This window comes from Oryzias latipes, chromosome 5, assembly GCF_053564925.1.
Source record: "Oryzias latipes strain Hd-rR chromosome 5, Olatipes_Hd-rR_3.1".
NCBI classification, from domain to species: Eukaryota; Metazoa; Chordata; class Actinopteri; order Beloniformes; family Adrianichthyidae; genus Oryzias; species Oryzias latipes.
The window spans coordinates 22,952,669-22,973,397 of NC_136241.1; the positions used below are offsets into that span (position 1 = coordinate 22,952,669).

General features: G+C 41.2%; 1 protein-coding gene and 1 long non-coding RNA gene across 3 annotated transcripts in view; one reads left to right on the forward strand and one right to left on the reverse strand.

The window, feature by feature from the left end:
* Nucleotides 1-294: 294 nt before the first annotated feature.
* pik3c2b (phosphatidylinositol-4-phosphate 3-kinase, catalytic subunit type 2 beta) overlaps nt 295-20,729 on the forward strand; it is a 43,965-nt gene continuing 23,530 nt past the window's right edge. The window contains exons 1-4 of one of the 2 annotated variants that reach the window (XM_011475234.4): nt 295-610; nt 5,865-6,764; nt 19,122-19,222; nt 19,301-19,461. In XM_011475234.4, the coding sequence (XP_011473536.1) occupies nt 5,928-6,764; nt 19,122-19,222; nt 19,301-19,461 (1,099 nt within the window). In that variant the 5' untranslated portion in view covers nt 295-610; nt 5,865-5,927. Of the gene's footprint in view, nt 848-5,864; nt 6,765-19,121; nt 19,223-19,300; nt 19,462-20,729 lie in introns of both variants that reach the window. The other variant, XM_011475235.4, reaches the window with a different exon arrangement.
* Nucleotides 12,988-14,427, reverse strand: LOC111947455 (uncharacterized). Its single transcript, XR_002873297.2, has 4 exons — nt 14,256-14,427; nt 13,526-13,703; nt 13,302-13,396; nt 12,988-13,144 (listed from the first exon to the last, which is right to left on the reverse strand). It is a non-coding gene; the product is annotated as an uncharacterized LOC111947455 (long non-coding RNA).

The following is a 20,729-nucleotide window of genomic DNA, read 5'->3' on the forward strand; positions in this document are numbered from 1 at the left end:
ATAGAAAAAAAATATTTCAGCAATTGTTATAAATGAAAATAAATCACTGTCTCAGTAATCAAATAAGATAAAAGCAGTTTTATAGCAATATATATTGATGATATAATATTGTATTGATTGTTTGGCCCAGTGTTTGAATTCACTTTGTTGATTTCTATATGGTACTACTCCTTCTACCTTTCATACTTCTGTTTTTCACATACATGTTGATTGAATTCTACGTAGGATTGTAGTTTTGTGAGTATGATAAGCCAATTTTAAAAATACAATGCTCGTCCCGGGAGTTAACTGCGCATGCCCGCAGCTGCCCAGCAGCGGATGACGTCACGCCGCGATGTTCGCCTCTGACCGGGCGGAGAAGCGGCGGAGCTCTGCGCGACGTGCGGCATTGTTTACCTAAAATCAAGGACCGGGCGGTTGAATCCCGCCGAACCGGAGCTCCGTCTTTATGAGTAAATGCGAGCAGCAGCGGCGGAAGGAGACGCTTCGTTTGGGATCCTCCCCCCGGCTACCCGCGGAGGAGGATCGGTGTGATTTGTGGTAGCAAAGTGAACCGCAAGATGGCAACCAAAACAGCGGCCGCTCCCGAGCTCCGTAGACGGAGGTTCAGGTAAGGGACTCACCTGCTGCCAGAGGCTGCGTGGAAGCGGCGAACCAGTCTGTGGACTCATAAACGGGCCGTGACGCATCCCGTCCGGTCGGTCACTCGCTCCCGGGGTGCGCCGCTGTGTTCCGCAGAACTTCATTCACAGATTCCACAGTCGGATGGGGTTCCGCCGCTATTCCCTCACGTAGCGTCCGGCCAGGACACGGCTGGGACTCTGGAACCGGGGTGTAAGGTGCTCGAGTAAGTTCGGCGCATAAGTGAACCCCATTTGTGCGGGTTGTTGTTCGGAAGGAGGTTCTGCTTGGTGCGGACGCCCTCACTGGCTGAAGGAGTGGAAAAACACAGACCCCCAAATCCAGGCTCAGAAAAAAAGTCCAGATGATGCGGCAGATAAAGACGAGATTTAAATCCGGGATCAGACCCAGAACCGAGACCAGACCGAGTTCGGACAGATGTTTTTTGATTCTGGTCGCACCTGTCACCAGCTGACTATGTCACGTGACACAGGTGTGTGGAGGGATTTAAAAACTGAAATCAAGTAATGTAATAGCTTATTTAAAAAAAAAAAATCCAGTACTAGGGCAAAAAGTTTTAAATTTAAGATAAACATAAATGAAATGTAACTTATTATAAAGGAAAAAATCGCATTGTTTATGTTATTTCTTACAAAAACATGACTTACTCGAGTTTTTTCTCATGATGGAGGACAACAATTGGATGACGGGAAATAGGGGTGGACTTTCTCTGCACCAAGTACTGCTGTTCTTCAGAAACTGTCTGACACAGGTTTTTTTTTTTTGTGGCTAAAATGGCATCATTGTAATTAAAAGACCAGTGGGAACACTGAAAATAAATCAAAAGATGATTGGAGTGGGACTTTTGCTTTAACCAGAAGGTGCAAAAAATAGTTGAATGTAACATTTGATGAAAAATGGTTTACAGAATGTAAAAAAAAAGCCGATTGATTTTATTTGTGTTGCACAAAAACATTTAAAATATGAGCTAAAAATGTGACTTTTTGTTTATGAGTCTCACATCTTGGTTTTGTGATACTGAATCATAATAACGATGAACACTTCAGCGCTCCTGCATCAAAGCTTGAGGCGTTGGCCAAGTGGCGTATCCTGAAATCTCAGAGGCAGACAGTAAACCTGCTGTTTGGTGGTGGAGCAGAAGTTATGTTGGGGTAAACAACAATGGTTATCCTTGTTTGAAACTTCTTTTTGGAAGTGAAACACCTGACGCTAAGACAGAGGTTGTACACATAGAGAAGGTTATTCTTCCTAAAAGTTGTGCACCTGTTCTTTAAACTTGTTTCGACTTCCATTAATAAACAATCGTGTGTTTATGTGTTGTTATTGAGAACAGCGGTTAATAATAAAAGGCCCTGTTCACGTACAGTATGTTGTTTGAGTTAGCATTCAGGCTGCTTGGTGCCTTAGGCTGCATTTAAACTGCAGGTCTTGATGCCCAAATCCGATTTTCTGACTATATTCGATTTTTTTTGACGACCCGCTTACATCATCTTTTAAAAGTGACCCGTATCCGATTTTTGCATTTACACTATAAAATGCTGAAACTATCAAACGTAGACGTTCTGAGGACTACGTAATGTAGCAGCATTTCCTCCTTCCGTGGACCTGAGCACTGACCGCACGCATTTAAAAAACTATGTGCGAGCAGGCCCTTAATAATAATCATAACAGTCATAAAAGCACATTTAGAAGATGCGTGTTGGTCCAAATATTCTTTCTGCACAGATCCAGGTGAATGCAGCCAAACTGATTGGGGGGCGTTTCATAATACAGATGGACAACTACCCAAAACATACAGCCAAAGCAACTCAGGAGTTTATTATTATTATTATTATAAATAAAGAAGTGGAATATTCTTGAATGGCCAAGTCAGTCACCTGATCTTAACCCAATTGAGCATTTCACTTGTTGAAGAATAAACTTCAGACAGAAAAGCCCACAAACAAACAGCAACTGAAAGTGGCTGCAGTAAAGGCCTGGCAGAGCATTCAGAAATGTTAGTAATGACCATTTTGTGTGTATGTATATATATATATATATATATATATATATATATATATATATATATATATATATATATATATATATATATATGTACCGTAAATTCCGGACTACAAAGCGCACCCGATTACAAGCCGCACCCACCCATATTCACGTGTTTGACTGCTTTTATAAATATACAAGCCGCGTCAGAGTACAAGCCGCGCATGTGATAGCCGATATTGTCATCCTGACAGATCACGCCCAGCGTCCCAGAGTGTGTGCAATTCATTAGCACATTGTGGGTGGTGCCAGTTTTGCCTCTGGGTCACGTATTTGAGTGTATCGATATCTGTCAAACAGCATGGACCTATATTCTGTTCACAAGTCCCTCAGTTATGGTGTTTTTATTTCATTTTTTTTTTTTTACTTATTGACAATCTAGGTATCTAACATAAAATTACAAACAGTAACCATATAATCAACATTACATCCCTCAGTTATAATGAGGAAATTTACATCCGCGATTCCACATTTCCCATGAGTCTTAGGGGCTAAAGGCGGGGCCAACGCCCGGCTCGCCATTCTGTTGTACGTGTTTAAGAATTAGCAGCAGTGCATGGAGGGGTGAACGGGAAAAGCTCTCCTTCCGCTTGTGTCGCAGCAGCGTTATGGGAGTAACAGGACTGGTTAGAAAACACAACGGTAAAATACAGCAGCGGCGACTGAAAAGCGCGCGCCTCACCGCGATACGCGCGCCTCAGTGCGGCGCGTGCGTCAGAATTCAGAAGCCTCTGCACTCCGCGGACGCCTCTGCGCTCCGCTCCCGCCCTGCGCGCTCCTTGTCTCCCCTTCCTATTTACTCCGACACCTCTGGCCAGGGCGACTTCAAGGAGGAGCACTTCATCCCCGTTGCGCCGGTGGATGGAGCAAATCGTTTCTGTGCAGAGCAATCGGACTTAAAATTGTACGTTTTGTGTATGAGGGGCGGATGCGTTGTTACGTGTGGGAGCCTTCAGACTGCCATCGGCCCCGCAGCTCAATCAGCAGGAGAAGATGTCTCCAGCTCACACGGAGGCTGTGAGTTTTTCAAAGCAAAATTCCGCTTTTACGGTTTCCTTAGAAACCGTAAATGGAGTGTACATTCACTCCATGCGCTGTTCTCTCCGTCACGCAGCAAACCGGCTTTTCCAAACCCGTTGGTGACGGTGGACTTTTTTACGCTGCTTTTAACGATTGCTTTTAACTTGAAAGCTTCATCATATTGTAGCGGCGATCACGTGCACGTTGGGTCTAATGGCCCCAAAGGATTCTGGGATGCGGCCGGGCATGCGTGTTTCGTTTTGTTGAACCATGACTGAAGTGTCTAAGACCTGAAGTCAAGTCCATGCTGTTTGGCTGCTAAGAGGTGTGTTGAATAAAAATGCCTCGTGCTTGGTGTTAGATAGAGAATACAAACTATTCACTGAGTTCGAAAATACGAACATGGCGGCCGCCAATGAAATCCATAAATTAGGCCGCCAATTAAATCCATAAATTAGCCGCGTCACTGAAAAAGCCGCAGGGCTGTAAGCGCAGGAAAAAAGTAGCGGCTTGTAGTCCGGAAATTACGGTATATATATATATATATATATATATATATATATATATATATATATATATATATATATATATATATATATATATATATGTATATATTTATATATATATATATATATATTTATATATATATGTATATATTTATATATATATGTATATATATTATATACATATATAAAATTCAGAAAAAAGGGGTCTCCAGGATTCTTTCGTTTTTACAATGTCATCTAAACCAGTGTTTTTCAACCAGTGTAGTGTGCCGTGGGAGATGGTCAAGTGTGCCGTGGGAAATTGCCTTCATTCACTGATCTAAAGACATTTAGCATCTCGAGGATATCAGCTCTTTGTTCCTCCAAACAGGCTCTTATAAAACACTGAGTAGTTAGGAATATAAAAGATCATAAAAAACTTTTTTCTTTGTGTTTATTTGATTCTATTAAAGACATTTCGATAAGAATGACAAGAAATGATAAGAAATACCGCGATTTAGCGGCAACTAAAGCCGTTTTCTGAAAAGTCCTGCCCATTTAACTGTCTCCGCCAAGCATTCTTGGAGTCTTAATCACGTCATCAGTCTGACCAATCAGAAGTGGTTAAAGTCTTCACTTCCTTGTTCTGATTCTGCTCATAATGTCGCTCAGTTCCAACAAAAATACCAGCTAAAGATCGCCTTTAGCGGTGTAGCTTTCCACAGAATCCGGTGTCAGACCGTGGAACAATTGAGCAAAACAATGAAGCTCAGAGACGCTAGTCTGTCTGGCGTTCGGTGGATTTTTGCACTACATCTCCCATGATGCATTGGGATAAAGTGACAGCGCCTCGGCGCACAATGAGTTTTTCTTGTTAAACGTCTTGAAACCACAACGAACACAAATCAAACAATTTTTAAATCTTCTAACTTAACTTTTATTACATCTTTTAGAAAAAACAGCTGCAGCTTCCAGCTTTTTCTGTCACAATTATCACAAAAATGCATGTGAGATTGCGGAGGGGCTTTAGATCAATACAGACTATGATTTTCTCCTTTTTTTTTTAATTTTTGGATGCTGGCGTGCCGCGGGAATTTTGTCAAGGTTAAAATGTGCCGTGGCTCAAAAAAGATTGAGAACACTGATCTAAACAATCAGAAAACCTTTGGTTCAGGTGGCTTTTTTTGGCATAAAGACACCAGTCGGTCAGTATAAAACAAATTTTTCCTTGGTTTTATTATGCTGAGAGCTCTTTTCTTTTCAGCAGTGAAGAGAAGAAGAAAACATTTCTCAATCCAGAGGTGCACATCTTTCTGCATGTATGCATTGACTAGAGTTATGAGAACAGATCAATGCATGTGTTTGTTGGTGATGTAGATTCCTGGTCAGACTCCTGAGGAGAAATAGGTTACAGGTAATATATCAGACTTCTTGTTTTCTGAAGTTTTCCATCAACACAAGCTGTTTGCATTATAGTTTAGCTATAATTATTGGTGTAACAGCAACAAGATACTTTATTAACACTTTCACAGTTAGCTAAAATGTTTATTTTATTTAATTTAAAATGATATAAAGATAAAAACTTTTTCTTTAAAAAAATGCTGGACAGATTTCGGAACATTTGGTTTTTGTGTCAGTTTCAAAATCATTGTGTTTTCTTTTTTTGTGTTTTAGCTCCATGCGTCTTCGCCTCGTGATCTAGATGTGGTTCTGAGGTTCTCCTCGTCTCAGTTCACCATGTCAGCAGCTCAGACACAGAAGGAGAGCAATGAAATGGGCTGGGGGGGTCTGGAGGCACTGGGTCTCAGCCAGAGAGAGCTGGTCTTGGCCGAAGCCCTGCAGATGGAGTACGATGCCCTATCCAGACTCAAACAGGACAAAAGTGGATCCAGCACAGATCAAAGTGGTTCTCCATCTCCTAGCCAGACCCTCTCCAAAACCCCAAATCCCTTTATAGAGTACCCCCAACCCTCCCCAAGCCAGCCTGTTCTTGATCCAGCAGGAGGGAGTCTACCAAGAGAGCTCTCCGGATCAAACACCTCCCTGAACCAGCCAGGAGGGTCCCAGTCTCCCCAATATTTTCCATCAATGGTGTCCCCTATTTCGGGAGGCTTCGATAAAGACTCTCCATACATTTTGAATCCTGAGATAAGCAAGTCCAGTGACCTCTCAGGCTGCAGCTACAGAGACTTTGTGGGATCTGGGTTTCTTTCCAAAGGCTTTGTTGCCCCCCCTGATGATATTCCTCCCGCCATTCCACCAAGAAATCCCATTCCTCCTTCATCAGGGTCAGGCAACCCCTTCCTGCCCCCTCGAAGGTCTACCTCCCCCCGAGATGTGAACCTGTTCATGCCTGATGTGGACCAGCCCAAGGTGACCTCAGAGGACCTGCGCTTTGACCTCACCAACGACTCGCTGTCCAGACTCAACGAGACCCGGCCAGGACTTCGGGCCCACAGGAATATCAGGGGCCAATTTGGAAAGCCTGTGGCTCGGAGTCAAACCCTCCCTCCACAGGTCCCACCTAGGACATATGTGAGTGACAAGAACCAACGGCGGGTTTCTGCAGAACCGGTAAGAAAATGAGGCTTGGTTTTATTGGGGTGCTTATTGGATAAAGATGTGGCCTCAGGGTCACCTCCACCCAACTAGGAAACGGGTCCTTAATGATAGATCATAAGATAAATATGACCCAAATATACTAGTCATTTTCATAAAGTTAAGGTCAATGTTGTTTTTTTCTATCAAATTGAAAAATATCCTTTAGATGTCCCTGGAAACAACATGTACCGTAAATTCCGGACTACAAAGCGCCCCCGATTACAAGCCGCACCCACCCATATTCACGTGTTTGACTGCTTTTATACATACACAAGCCACGTCAGAGTACAAGCCGCGCATGTGTTAGCCGATATTGTCATCCTGACAGAACACGCCCAGCATCCCAGAGTGAGTGCAATTTATTAGCACATTGTGGGTGGTGCCAGTTTTGCCTCTGGGTCACGTATTTGAGTGTATCGATATCTGTCAAACAGCATGGACCTATATTCTGTTCACAAGTCCCTCAGTTATGGTGTTTTTATTTCATTTTTTTTTACTTATTGACAATCTAGGTATCTAACATAAAATTACAAACAGTAACCATATAATCAACATTACATCCCTCAGTTATAATGAGGAAATTTACATCCGCGATTCCACATTTCCCATGAGTCTTAGGGGCTAAAGGTGGGGCCAACGCCCGGCTCGCCGGGCGTTGGCCCCGCCTTTAGCACGTTGGGTCTAATGGCCCCAAAGGATTCTGGGATGCGGCCGGGCATGCGTGTTTCGTTTTGTTGAACCATGACTGAAGTGTCTAAGACCTGAAGTCAAGTCCATGCTGTTTGGCTGCTAAGAGGTGTGTTGAATTAAAATGCCTCGTGCTTGGTGTTAGATAGAGAATTCAAACTATTCACTGAGGTCGAAAGTACGTACATGGCGGCCGCCAATTAAATCCATAAATTAGCCGCGCCACTGAATAAGCCGCAAGGCTGTAAGCGCAGGAAAAAAGTAGCGGCTTGTAGTCCGGAAATTACGGTACTTAAAAGATTTGAAGTTTATTTGGTTTTGAAAGTTCAAAGATCTTATGACATATAGTTATAATAATAATAATACACATCATAAGGATATTTCTTATTGATGCACTGGCTTGAAGAAGAGAATTAAAGCCAACTATTACTCTTGTGTCTGTAAACAAAGTAGTGGCGCCTTTGCATTTGCAGGTATTTCTTAAGCATGCTGGCTCATGTCTTTCTAGGAGTCTTGGCTGGATTTTCTTGCTTATTCAGAAGATTATCCTTCTGTTCTTGTGCTATGACAAGATATCTTTACTTTAGGAGACACTTGAGGACCAGGATCTTTTGAAACGGCAGTAGATCTTGTGACACACTTCCTTGAAAAAGAAGTTTGCATAAACACTGGCAGGTTTGTTTTGCTTTAGGGTTTGTTTTCTGAACTCACCTGCTTAAAGGTCACCTGAATGCTTGTGTGGACCATACAAGTGGACTCTGGTCTGCTTGAGAGCGAGGGTGAACAGCTTTTGGAACTGCATGATATTTTTTTTAGCCAGTTTGGTCTTTAGATTTCACCTTAGAACGCTGTGTGTGAAAGCAAACCAAAACAAATGAAATTTTGCTATTGTTGTTAAATTTTCTTCTTATTCAAGTAGGCCATCAGGGTATATGGTCCAGCTAAAAAAGTTTTCAGCAAAATGAACTTGAATCCTGCTACCTGGAGTTAAAGAAAGAACAGGTTTTGGATGTTTTTTCAGGTGTGCTATGAAATAAATAAAATCATAAAGAGCATTTTGAACTTTTTCCATAAAAAAATCATTCACAATACTGTATTTTTTGTACTATAAGTCACTCTGGAGTATGAGTCGCAGGCGGAAAAAAATGCATAGCCTTTGTGCCATCTTGTGGGGTTATTTGACCCCTACCTAACAATAACGGGTTAACCCTCCCATGACAAAGGTTGACAGGATTTCATGTCTGCCATGGACACCAGTGAAGATCAAAGATCACTGGGGGGAAAAATTCCGCATTTTGTCTTGTGGGTTCCAGATGACACTCCCAACGTTATTGTGCCTTGGGTTAGAACAAAATAGGGAAGAAAAAGTGTTCGATAAGTTGCACTGGAGTAGGGCTGCACGATATGAGGAAAACTCGCGGTATGCGATATTGGTGATTAATATTGCGATAACGATATAATTTGCGGTATATAAACAAATATCTAACCAACCAAAAACATCATTTCCATTTCACTGCAACAGTTTAAAAGTTATACTCCAAATGACCCTTGTCGACATAGGAGGCAAACATCAAACATAAAAGGGCTCATCTGATTGATCAACAGCGTAAACGGGTCCTTCCGATTGGTTAAATGCATGAAGGGATTTATTTCATTTGTTCAATATTTCAAGCTGCCGTGAGTTTGTTTTAGATGACCCCCCCCCCCCCCCCCCCCCTTCCATTGAGGTGTTCTCCCTACCATGACAAAGGTGGATAAAGGTGGAAAGATTTCATGTAATCCATGGACACCAGTGAAGATCACAAATCATTGAAGAAAAAAGGTTCAGAGTACTGTCTAGTTGGTCCAAATGACCCCACTCCCAATGTTCAAGTGCCTAGGATAGAACAAGGGTCAAGGTAACCATTTATTGCGATTTTCACCGTCTTTTGCGGTATGCATATTGCACAGCTTGATGTCGCGATAACGATAAATTTGCGGTACATTGTGCAGGCCTACACTGGAGTCTAAGTCGTACTTTTGGTAAAAGTTTATTTAACAACATTTGGGAACAAGAACGGGCATTTCACCTTGAAAGGCAAATCAAAAAAACGGAATAGATACCAATAATAAACAAATATTTGCACGCTTCACTACCGTAACCATATTAAGCATCATGAAACAAAGAAGGAACCAAATAAGTGTCTAGTATATCAGCACAACATATGAACAATTGTTTAAATAAGCATAGCATGAAGAACATGCTAACAAATCAACTAAACTATTTAAATAATTTTAAATCACTAAATCCATTGAATTCTCATCGTCTATGTTGTTTTTGAACAACTCATCGCTGTCAGTAGCAAATACTGATACAAACACTTATAGGGCCCTTTAGTGGTTCTTGGTGGGAAAATAACGAACATGTGAGCCTATTTATTTTGATAAAATGACATATAAGTCACACGTGAGCATAAGTTGCATCCTCGGCCATGCTCCCAAAAAAATGGTAGTTTTACATTTGACAAAAAATGTCTTCTAAACAGTTTTATGCAGGGCTCGACATAGCCATTTGTCCGCTGGCCCGGTCCTGTTTTTCGAGCAGTGCGGACCACAAGACTTTACTTTTCACTTGTCCGCTCGGGCCACTAAAATATTTAACGGTTTATATATTCTTCACCTTTTTCAATAAAGTAAATTTTGCGAAAACGTGTAGATTTACCTCGTCTTCATAATTTAGTTTTTCTGCTAGTCCTGTGTTCAGACTTCAAGGGTTTCTATGGGAAACCTTTGATCACTTCTCCTTCTCTCCCGCCTGCGCGCACTCGGCTTTCACTGCCGAGCACCACGCGGCACGCGCTCACTACTTTTTTTTTTCAAACTTTATTGAATGTAACAATTCAATACAAAACAATGTTAAACAGCAACAACGAAGGCACAAGCCAGTGGGTTATTATTATATTTGATTATAAATCCGACACCGTCACTGAAGAGAGACTGAAGCATGTCAGAGATGTCGAAGACATGGCAGGAATAGATAGGAATATGTTGGATGGAGTAGTGGGTATAATTAGTAGTATGGACAGCAAGATATTTAATGAATGCATTGAAGATGAAACTGTATCCACTAAGCTTTAAGCTGAATGTCAAAGAATCAAAGGCAACTCCAAATACCTGAATCTCAGACTCAAATGCAGTAGAATGTTAAACTACTTAATTTTGTTTTTCTTTACAACACTGTAAGCAGTAAGTATTTCTAGTTAGCTGAATGATCTCAGTTAGACCTGCACAATATGAGGAAAACTCGCGATATGCGATATCAGAGATTAAAATTGCGATAACGATATAATTTGCGGTATATAAACAAACAGCAAAATAACCAAATAACCATTCCCAGTTTAAAAATTATACTCCAAATGACCCACGTTGACATAGGTTACAAACATCTAACATAACAGGGCTCCATCTGATTGGTCAACAATGTGAAGGCGTCCATCCGATTGGTCAAATGCATTAAGGGATTTATTTGATTCGTTAAATGGTTCAAGCTGCCATTAGATTGTTTTAACACATTTAAGGTTTATGATTTATTGCGATATTTGCCGTTAGAAGCACCATGAAAACTTCTGAACTAGTGTTACCTACTACACTGCAGTGCTCTCTTCAAAACATCTGAAACAGACTAGAGCAGATTTAAGTTTGATATGGTCTATTTTCAGTCATTGAAAAGTGTAGAAATAAGTGATGTCACCAGAATGCACCAAATTGTACCATATTAAAAGTTTCCGGGGGGGCATGCCCCCAGACCCCCCTAAAGTTGCAAGCACCTGCGGAGCGGCGGGTCCCGCTATGCGCGGTGTCGGGCCAGTAACTTTCAGGCAGGGCCAGTAAGTTTCAAAAACTACTGGCCCTGTGGGCCAGTGCAAATTTCTGGGCTATGTCAACCCCTGTTATGTATAAATAATGTGTTCAGAATTTTTTTTTGGGCCTATGAACTTGACTTGAACAATGTTAATAATTTCTTTTAAAAACATGCATGACACAAGTTGCCTTAATAGACCTTTTTCACACTTCCGCATTTTTCGACCGGAAATACGTCAATGACGTGTAAAACAACTTCCTGTTAGCGTAGCAGCAGATATGAAGAATGGCAGAGTCGAAGAGTTGCAGTCTCTGTTGCGTTCCAGGCTGTTCGTCTTCCAACCAAAAACAGCCTTACCTTTCATTTCATTATTTTCCTGTGGATCCAAACCTGAAACCCAAATGGATATAGGCGATCCGAAGAGATGAAGGGCATAGTTTTAATGTAAACACAGGTAGCACCCTCTGCTGCCGGCACTTACTAACTTCGCTCCGGGATTGTGGTGCGGCTGCGTCGTTCGTCGCCTGAAGAGTGGTGTTGCCCCGAGTATTTTCCCTTGGAACAACTTTACTGATCCTTTGAGAAGGGAGTCAGAATATGACAGAACCTCAAACGTCAGGCTATGCAGCTAAGCTGTGAAGATACTAGCGACATGGTGGCTAAGCTAAGACAGTAAAGATGGATCACGACTACGTGACACACCCACCTGCAGGTAAGGTTGTTCATAATGTGTTTGGTTAACGTTAGTCAACTATGTGTACCGTTATTGGATACATGCATTTCTACCTGAACAAATTAATATTTATAATAAAAGATGTTCATGCTCTCACCTATTTTAATTACATGTATTTAATCACTTTTGAGCATTTTGTCATTTTGTAATTTCCTTAACAAAAATAAATGAAATGTATTTGTAATTAAATACTTAACATACTTTTCAAAACATGATTACTGTGTTGTGTTGAAAGGTAGCATTAATATATTAAGACTGATTTTTAATTTCTTTATCTTCACAGGTGCTCTGGATGAGGCTTTGGATTACATCCATGACTTAGAAGCCAAGTTCCTTTGCTGGAGCCAGGAGACGATGTCATGGCGGACAAAAGTTCCTCGTTCAAGACCTCCTAACTGACATTGGATCTAAGATCATCATTCCACCTTTTAAGCTTTCAACTCAATTCAGCAAGGAGGAAACAGAACAAACCGCAGCCATGGCCCGCCTCAGAATTATGGTGGAAAGAGTGATCAGTAGGATAAAGTCCTTTCACATCAGGAACTCTCTGTGCCGCTCACACTGATGGGCAGTGTGAATCAGATCTGGCTTAACCGCCGTGTTTTGGCAAATTATCATGGACTTTTTTGTTTTGAAGAGTGAATTAATGTTTGGTATGTAAATAATGTATAATGTGCAAATAGTATGGAAAAATTTAGTGTTTCCACATATTCTTAAAATCTAATTAAATATAATTGTTATATTCGTAATGTTTTTCTGTTGAAATGTGACTGACTACACAAAAAAATTAGATGAACAAATAAAACAATTTTGGTCAAAATTGTGCCTCGTTTAATTTTTTGGTATGCAAATAACATCAAACATTTACAATAAAAAATAACATTACAGATCAACAGTAAGACAGAAGGCTGAACTGATTGTTAAAGACAAGATAAGTGTAATTTAAGGTATGCATTCATGCATTTGCCACAATATATATCCAAGTTCTCTTTCATTCCATCTCAGAAACCCATCCAACACAACCATGAGAGGTTGGGGCTGCACCTGGCATAATCTGCTTCCAGATGCCATCATATGGATCTGGCTGTGGTCCTACACAAGAGAAACACAACACACAAAAGTTAGACATAAGTGCATAACTACATTTCAATTTAATTCATTATATCTGCTGTAACCATAATTTGGTTAGTCATAAGATTAAAAAAAAAAAAAACTTAACTTGCTCACAAAGCAACAAAAAGTTAATCACCTGTATGCCTTTTACAGTGTGGACCTCTGACCGTCCCTGCCAACTGTTTTGGGTTTTTGCACCACCAGCTCACTAACCGGTTCAGGATGGATTCCCTTATAAGTAAAAGGCAGAAAGCAATTAAAGTCTGTAGTAACTACTTGGGGTGTTTTTATAATAATTTAGAGTTGTTATGGATACACATACGTTCTTAAAAAATAATGACAATATGATCACAAACCCACCTGTGCCATCTTTGCAAGCCACTCGTGCAGGCCAGGGGGGTGGAGCAGCCTGCAGACCCAGCTGTGAATAATGTGCGGTCTGGAACAGGATGGCAACTATGTGATTGCAAAATCCTTTAGCAGCCACACAACTGCAGACGAAAGCTTTCAGGTTGGCACTTTCTGCGTCCAGTGATATCTAGACACAATAAATTATATAGGTTAAAATTAGGACATACTTATGTTGCTACATCAATGTTCAGAATGACATGAAACTATAACTGTCAATAGGGTGACCAGATTTGAGTTTGTAAAAAAGAGGAGTGAAGTGAGTTTGTGAGATATTTCATCGAGAGTAATTGGTGTTCAGAGCTGCATACATGAAGCAAATATAATTACATTTCATCTATGTTCAATGTTATTTTATTATATAAGTATCAAAAGAGAGGACATGTCCAGGAAAAGAGGACTTCTGCTCACCATACTTTCAGAAAAATAATACTAGTAAGTGAAGAAAGTGCCGCAACCGCAGCAAAATGAACACGCATACGGGCAACTTAACATTTCTTATTTACAGCTTCACCAAATTTTTGGGTGTTATGTTAATCTCATGCCTTTTCACTTAAACATACACACAACATATTCACTGCGATGCCTTATATTACAAATTAATAACACCAGGATTTACAGTTGACGTAAACACACAGAGTTACCGGTGATGCGGCTATGGCTAAAGCTAGCTGAAGCTTACCTTGGTAATGGTGGATAAACTCTTCGTGGACGAATTTATATCCCATGTCCAATTTGTTTCCTTTAGTGGACGATTGCATCTTCACACTCTTCATCACATCGGTGCTGGTGAACTTCGGAACACAACTCAGGCTCTTCGAAAACACTCTAGGCTCTGCCATTCCTCCGCCAGCGAAGCACAAACCGGAACTAGGTTTACACGTTGATGACGTACTTCCGGTTTTTGCGAAAAAGGTCTATTGCTTGGTTAATGTAAGTATCCTTCACTGACATGACATATGATTGATGGACAAACCCACACAGATCCACTTAACCTCATTTCAGCTCCATTGTGAGTTAAAATGGATAAAAGATCTTGATCGTAAACGCTGGAGCCCACCGCCTTTATCAGTCAGCAGCCGCGACTGTTTCCTGTTGAACTTGTTCACAGTTGCCCGCCTGCAACTCAACTGTGATAAATGTCAGCAGTCAGACCAGTCCAACCGGCAGCGGGGTGAAAACACTGTGGGGTTTGATAGTCTGAGTGGAGTGACAGCAACAACTGTCAGACAGCGTGGAGCATCCTGTCCAGGATCCTGCCACGGGAAATACTGCTGGTTTTTCAGAATTACTGATATCCAATGCGCCAGTATTAAAAAAATATGAATATTTATTATATGGACTATTATTTGCAAATACAATCCTGCATCCTGATTCTGTGTGAATTGAGTAAAGTTTAAAGAAAGAACAAAGACACTCACTTGTGTCACCAACCAAAGGAAAACTGAAGACCAAAAACTCATAAACTTCATGAAAGATTTCCCTCCTTATTGGAGATTAAAAAGTAACAGCCGAAACTTAGGTTGTATTCAGACTGGAGACATTTGGTCCCCTTAAAGTAAGATATAGTTTCTCCTGATAATCCAGAACAAATGTTCAGTCTGAAAACCCCCAAGCGGACCCTGGTTCGAGACCAGACACTGCTCTCAGTTCTTTCTAGGTTGTCTCGGTTCTTTTCCAATCTGACTTTGTACCTGTTCACTCTGGCATTCTTGGGTCTGAATATAGTCTGTTCTTGGAGCAGAGCAACTGAACGCAAATGGCCACCGTAGCAAGTGGTCACGTGATGTCAACAGAGTAGGTTGTAGAGACGGCTGAGCCGCTGGACAAATGTAAAGAAATGATTGTCGTGTTATCAAACAGAAATAAGAGTCCAACTGTTCATTTGTAAGAACATTTATTATGCGGCATGCGTGTGATGAGCGGCACGCCTGGCACTGCTGTGACTTCATTCTAAAAGCTACCTTGTAGTAGCCGTAACAGAAATCTCTTAAAAATAATGCCATAACACCATACCGATGAGACACAGAAACGTATTGAAATGTAATCGGATGGATTCAGACTTATCAAAAGAATTTTTAATTTGATACACATTGCTTCTCACTGTTTTCTATCTATATGTCGTAAACACTTATCAGCGTACCTTATTAGCTGTCTTCTTGCCAGTAACCACCCTGCGGCATGCCTTCACTGGATTGAAAAAGCGAGTGAAAAGTGCTGTTCCTGTCATACAGACGTTCAAATCTTGTGGACGAAATCTAAGTTGAATGAACTAAAAGTGGTGGACTTCCGTCATTTCTGTCTCTAGTTACTTTGCCCCGCACTCCTGATTCCTGATCAATGAGTGAAGAGATCTTTAGCTTTAGTCTGGAACAGGAAAGTACCCTTGGTGGCAGTCTGAATACATACAAATGCAAGGTTCAGGACTCGATCCGGACCAAATTTAGCTAACTTGGTCCAGACCAATGGAATTTTTCAGTCTAAAAACACTATTATTTATTTTAGATTTCGTCATTATTGGTAACATGTACCGCATCAGAACACCATGCTTTAAAGTCTCACTCCAATCCCATTTCTGTCTATTGTAAAAGTGTTCCCAGTTGTCTTTTAATTATGGTTATGCCATTTTTAGGCACAAAAAAAAAACGTGTTGCTTTCTAGGAAAAAGCACAACAAGAGTTCATTAAAAATTCACCTCAGGGTTGTGGGCAGGCCCATCATGTCTTTATTTGTACTCACTGCTGCTAGCTTACACCCCCTTACAACTCCGAGCTAACATTAGTGGTGCATCATAAGTGGCCAGCAATGTTAGAGCTATCCCACTTACTTTCAATTCTCTGCCTGACTCATAAAATAGAGCTTTTTCAAACTTCCTTTTTCTTCTGCTCCTGATTTGCCTCAATTTAATCAAGAACTAGTTAGAAATGCTATTTTCCTCTTAAATTCATGAGAAAGAAGCTACATGTTAAAAATACCAAAAACAGCATTTTCCTTGGAATGGGTCTTTAACAAAAGCTCTGCACGGCATCAAAAAGCAGAACAATTCCTCATTTTCGAAAAACATTATTTAAATTTCTTGTTTTTTTTTTTTGTACTTTTCAGAAAAAAATATTTGTTTGCATTTGTAGTTCAGGACTCATCTGTAGAGAAAACAACATTGTGAAAAGGCTAATTGTATCATAAATGGCAGGAAACTCTGTAGCTTGTGAATTCAGCCTGAGAAATTTTTCAGACACAATGTCAAAACGGATACGGGCTGAGCTGCTCTGCTCCATGAAAGTTGGTGTGCAGCTGCATGCAGACACTCAATGCTTTATAAACTCAGACACGTTTTTAAAAATTAAATCTAACTTTTTTTTGCAGTGACACATCCAGTATCAATGTAGAAGTTCTTGTTTTGGTGAAAATGACATGTAAAAAAAAAAAAACAGCATCAAAAAGTAAGGAACTAGATTTGTTGACTGTTGCAAAGCCTGTTTTGTCTAGGCCTCACCTACCCTCACCTTTGGTCATGACCGAATGATAAAGGTGCTGCAGACAAAGGAGTTGCTGGACCCTCCCTTAGAGATGGGGCGAGGAGTTTAGTCACCCGGGTGGAGCTCGGAGTAGAGCTGCTGCTCCTCCACATGAGATAGGGTCAGTTCAGGTGACTCAGACTGTCTCTTGAATGTCTTCCTTGGGATGTGTCCAACCTTTTTCCCACTGGGGAGGAGGTCCCGAGAAGACCCAGGACTCGCTCCCCCACCAGAATGGTAAGAAGTTTCTGAGACGGCTGCCCCCACAATGGAACTCTGAATAAGTGAGAGAAGATGGATGTTCAGGCCTGTATTATTTTTGTTAGATCATACTGGGTGGATGCTCTTGGCTCTGCCAGTGTTCTTTTTGACGAGTCGACTGAGACCGGATGTCAGCCTGTAGGCTGCTGGTATTCTCCCCAAATCTCACTTTGTAACTGCCGAGCTGCAGACATGAACTGCTGAGACGACCCCACACGCCGTTTCTGAAGCAGAGGATGATCCCTTCTAAACAAGAAAAGCACAATTCAAGCACAAGCTTTTCAAGTTTATGTTAATGCAATGTCTTTTCTTCTCCACACCTGGTCTGAGTTGACTCTGATCCAGAAACAAACCATCTAGCAGGCTTCCTGGAGGGTTTGTTTGCATCAAATATGTGGACAAATGCATGAGTTCTTATAGTTGTATATATTTGGCTTTTGAAATAAAAAATAAGACTTTATCCTAATATTTTTCTCCAAGATGTGTAAATCTATGCAAATATTAATTGTTCCGGATATGGATGGAAAATATTTGTTTGCTTTCAAACTTTGTCTTCATTTGAGCTAAACGGGATTTTCCTGACACTTTTAAATGTATTGAATTCCATTCAAAGGAGAGCTATGAATTTAGTGGTGGACAAACCTTTAGGACAGTGTTTTTCAACCAGTGTGCCGCGGCACACTAGTGTGCCGTGGGAGATGGTCAAGTGTGCCGTGGGAAATTGCCCTCATTAACTGATCTAAAAACATTTCCCATCTCCAGGATTTTAGCTCTCTGTTCATCCAAACAGGCCCTGATAAAACACTGAGGAGTTAGGAATATAAAAGATCGTAAAATACCTTTTCTTTGCGTTTATTTTATTTTATTAAAGACATTTTGATAAGAATGACGTACCGCGATTCAGCTGCACCTTCGGCTGTATTTTGGAAAAGTCCCGTGTTGGGGGGGTTAATCACATGTCATCGGTCTGACCAATCAGAAGTGCTTAAAGTCTTCACTTCCTTGTCCCGATTTAGCTCGTAAAGTCGCTCAGTTCTAACAGAAATACCAGCTAAAGCTCGTCTTTAGCGGTGTAGCTTTCCACAGAATCCGGTATCAGACCGTGGAACAAGTTAACAAAACAGTGAAGCTCCGAAAACCGATCTTCGGCCGTTTTATGCACTACATTTCCCATGATGCATTGGGTTGTGAGAGTGACAGCGCAAAAGGAGATCTGTTGTTAAACGTCTTGAAACTAACGAACACACAAACTGTTTTTAAATCTTCTAACTTAACTTTTATTGCATCTTTTAGAAAAAAACAGCTGCAGCTTCCAGCTTTTTCTGTCACAATTATCTCAAAAATGCATGTGAGATTGTGGAGGGGCTGTAGATCAATACAGACTATGAGTTTCTCCTTTTTTTTTAATTTTTGGATGCTGGTGTGCCGCGGGATTTTTTTTAAGGTTAAAGTGTGCCGTGGCTCAGAAAAGGTTGAAAAACACTGCTTTAGGATATCCTTTTTTTTAAGAGTTGATCCAAATAAATATGTAATTCACTGTTTGAAAGGAAAGGCATAGAAAGACTCAAAAAAGTTGGAAGTTGATTTTAAAAAGTTTAAAAACCAGATTCATGATATGATTTGTTCTGTCAGCTCATTAACAGATCAGCAATCATGATTGTGATTACTTATTATTTGTTATATTTTATCTTTATTTTAATAATAACTTGGAAAACTTCCCGTCAATTTTGCAGGGACTGTGCTCTGATTGGCCCTCTGTGTGTGATTGACAGGTATCCATGGGTTCCAGGGCGAGTGGGTTCAGCTACGAGCTGTTTCAGGTGTCGGAGGAAAGGGATGAAGAGGTGGCCGCCTTCTGCCACATGCTGGACGTGTGAGTGTTAATGGAGAGGTGCTCGTGCGCGACCTTGAGCTGCAGGATCGCAACCGGCTCTTTATTTTTGTTTTTCAGGCTGCGGTCGGCGTACCCGCACAGTGACCGCTCTAAAAACGCTGGCTTTGTGTGGTCGCCATCTGTGGGGCACGACGAGCTGCACCAGGCCCTCGGGGTGAGCGTGAAAGTGACGATCATCAGCGAGCACTTCAGGGAGCCACTCACCTTTACCTGCGATGGTCAGACCCTTTCTTCATATGGATCACAGTTTTAAAACATTAGCGCTGATAAGAGCGGCAGGAGTGGAATCAAAATACACCTGTATTTTAAAAGAGCTTTTGAAACAGTCACAGCTGCTTGGTATAAAAGACAATAATATATAAATATATCATTGTCCTATATATTACTAACAAATAAGACCCACTCTGATGAAATTTGTGTTTTTAGTTTTTTTTAATATGTTCTTGTGGCATTTTTCTCATGGTGGAGGAAACACTTTATGCAGGCTTCACTACCGTAACACATTGATGCTAATTTAGCTTCATAAAGCAGAGGAGAAATCAAGTATATTAGCGCAACATATGAACAATATTAAGATAACCATAGCATGAAGAACAACTCAACTAAACTCTTAATTTTATTTCAAATCATTAAATCCATTGTAATTTTTATCATCTGTATTATTTTGGAACAATTCCGCCAAGTCCGGCCTACAGCTACGCTCACACCAAATGACATTCATGCAGCGGGAGCATACAGCTTCAGTGTAATGGTACCTACACACCGACAAATTGTGTTCAAGCAGTTAATTTTAAGGAAAGGTCACACGTCTACCCAAACTTCCCCGTTCTCCTTATAGAACGGGCATTCATTGATCGCACACTGGACGTTCAAGCAGTTGAACTTCTTGGTTGCTAAAGCGCCACAATGCTGGACTGCAACCCATCAGGGACTCGGGTTTGGTTGTGACGTGAGATTTGACTTAGCGGCGCTTCTTCTTCTGCATTGCTGACTGTAGGCGCTTCTTCTTCTGCATTGCTGACTGTAGCAAGTACTGATGCAGGGCTCCAGACTGCGAGCAATTGGTCGCATTTTGCGACCAAAATTTGAGAGTGTGCGACTGAATTTTACATCCAGTCGCACATGTGCGACCAGTAAATTTGCCTCCCCCACCCTCCATATTTTTTTATACATTAAACGTGGAAGGGGCACGTCAATGATCAATGAAATAATCAATGAGACGCGAGCGCACACGCACGCAGGCAGACACATACACTCGCGCACATACTCATGAAACGCGAGCACGTACACTCTCGCGTGATTTCTGTGTGTGAGGCGGCCACTGCGTGTGAGAAGAATGGGGAAAGCCACTTTAAATGGCTAAAATGCGTGTAGGGGGAGGGGCCTTGAGATGATCGAGCGCGCGTATCCTCACAACCTGATATGTGCGTCTGAGCTATGAGCAAGCGAACTATTGACTCGTTCTTCCGACCTGCGGCTAGTGTAC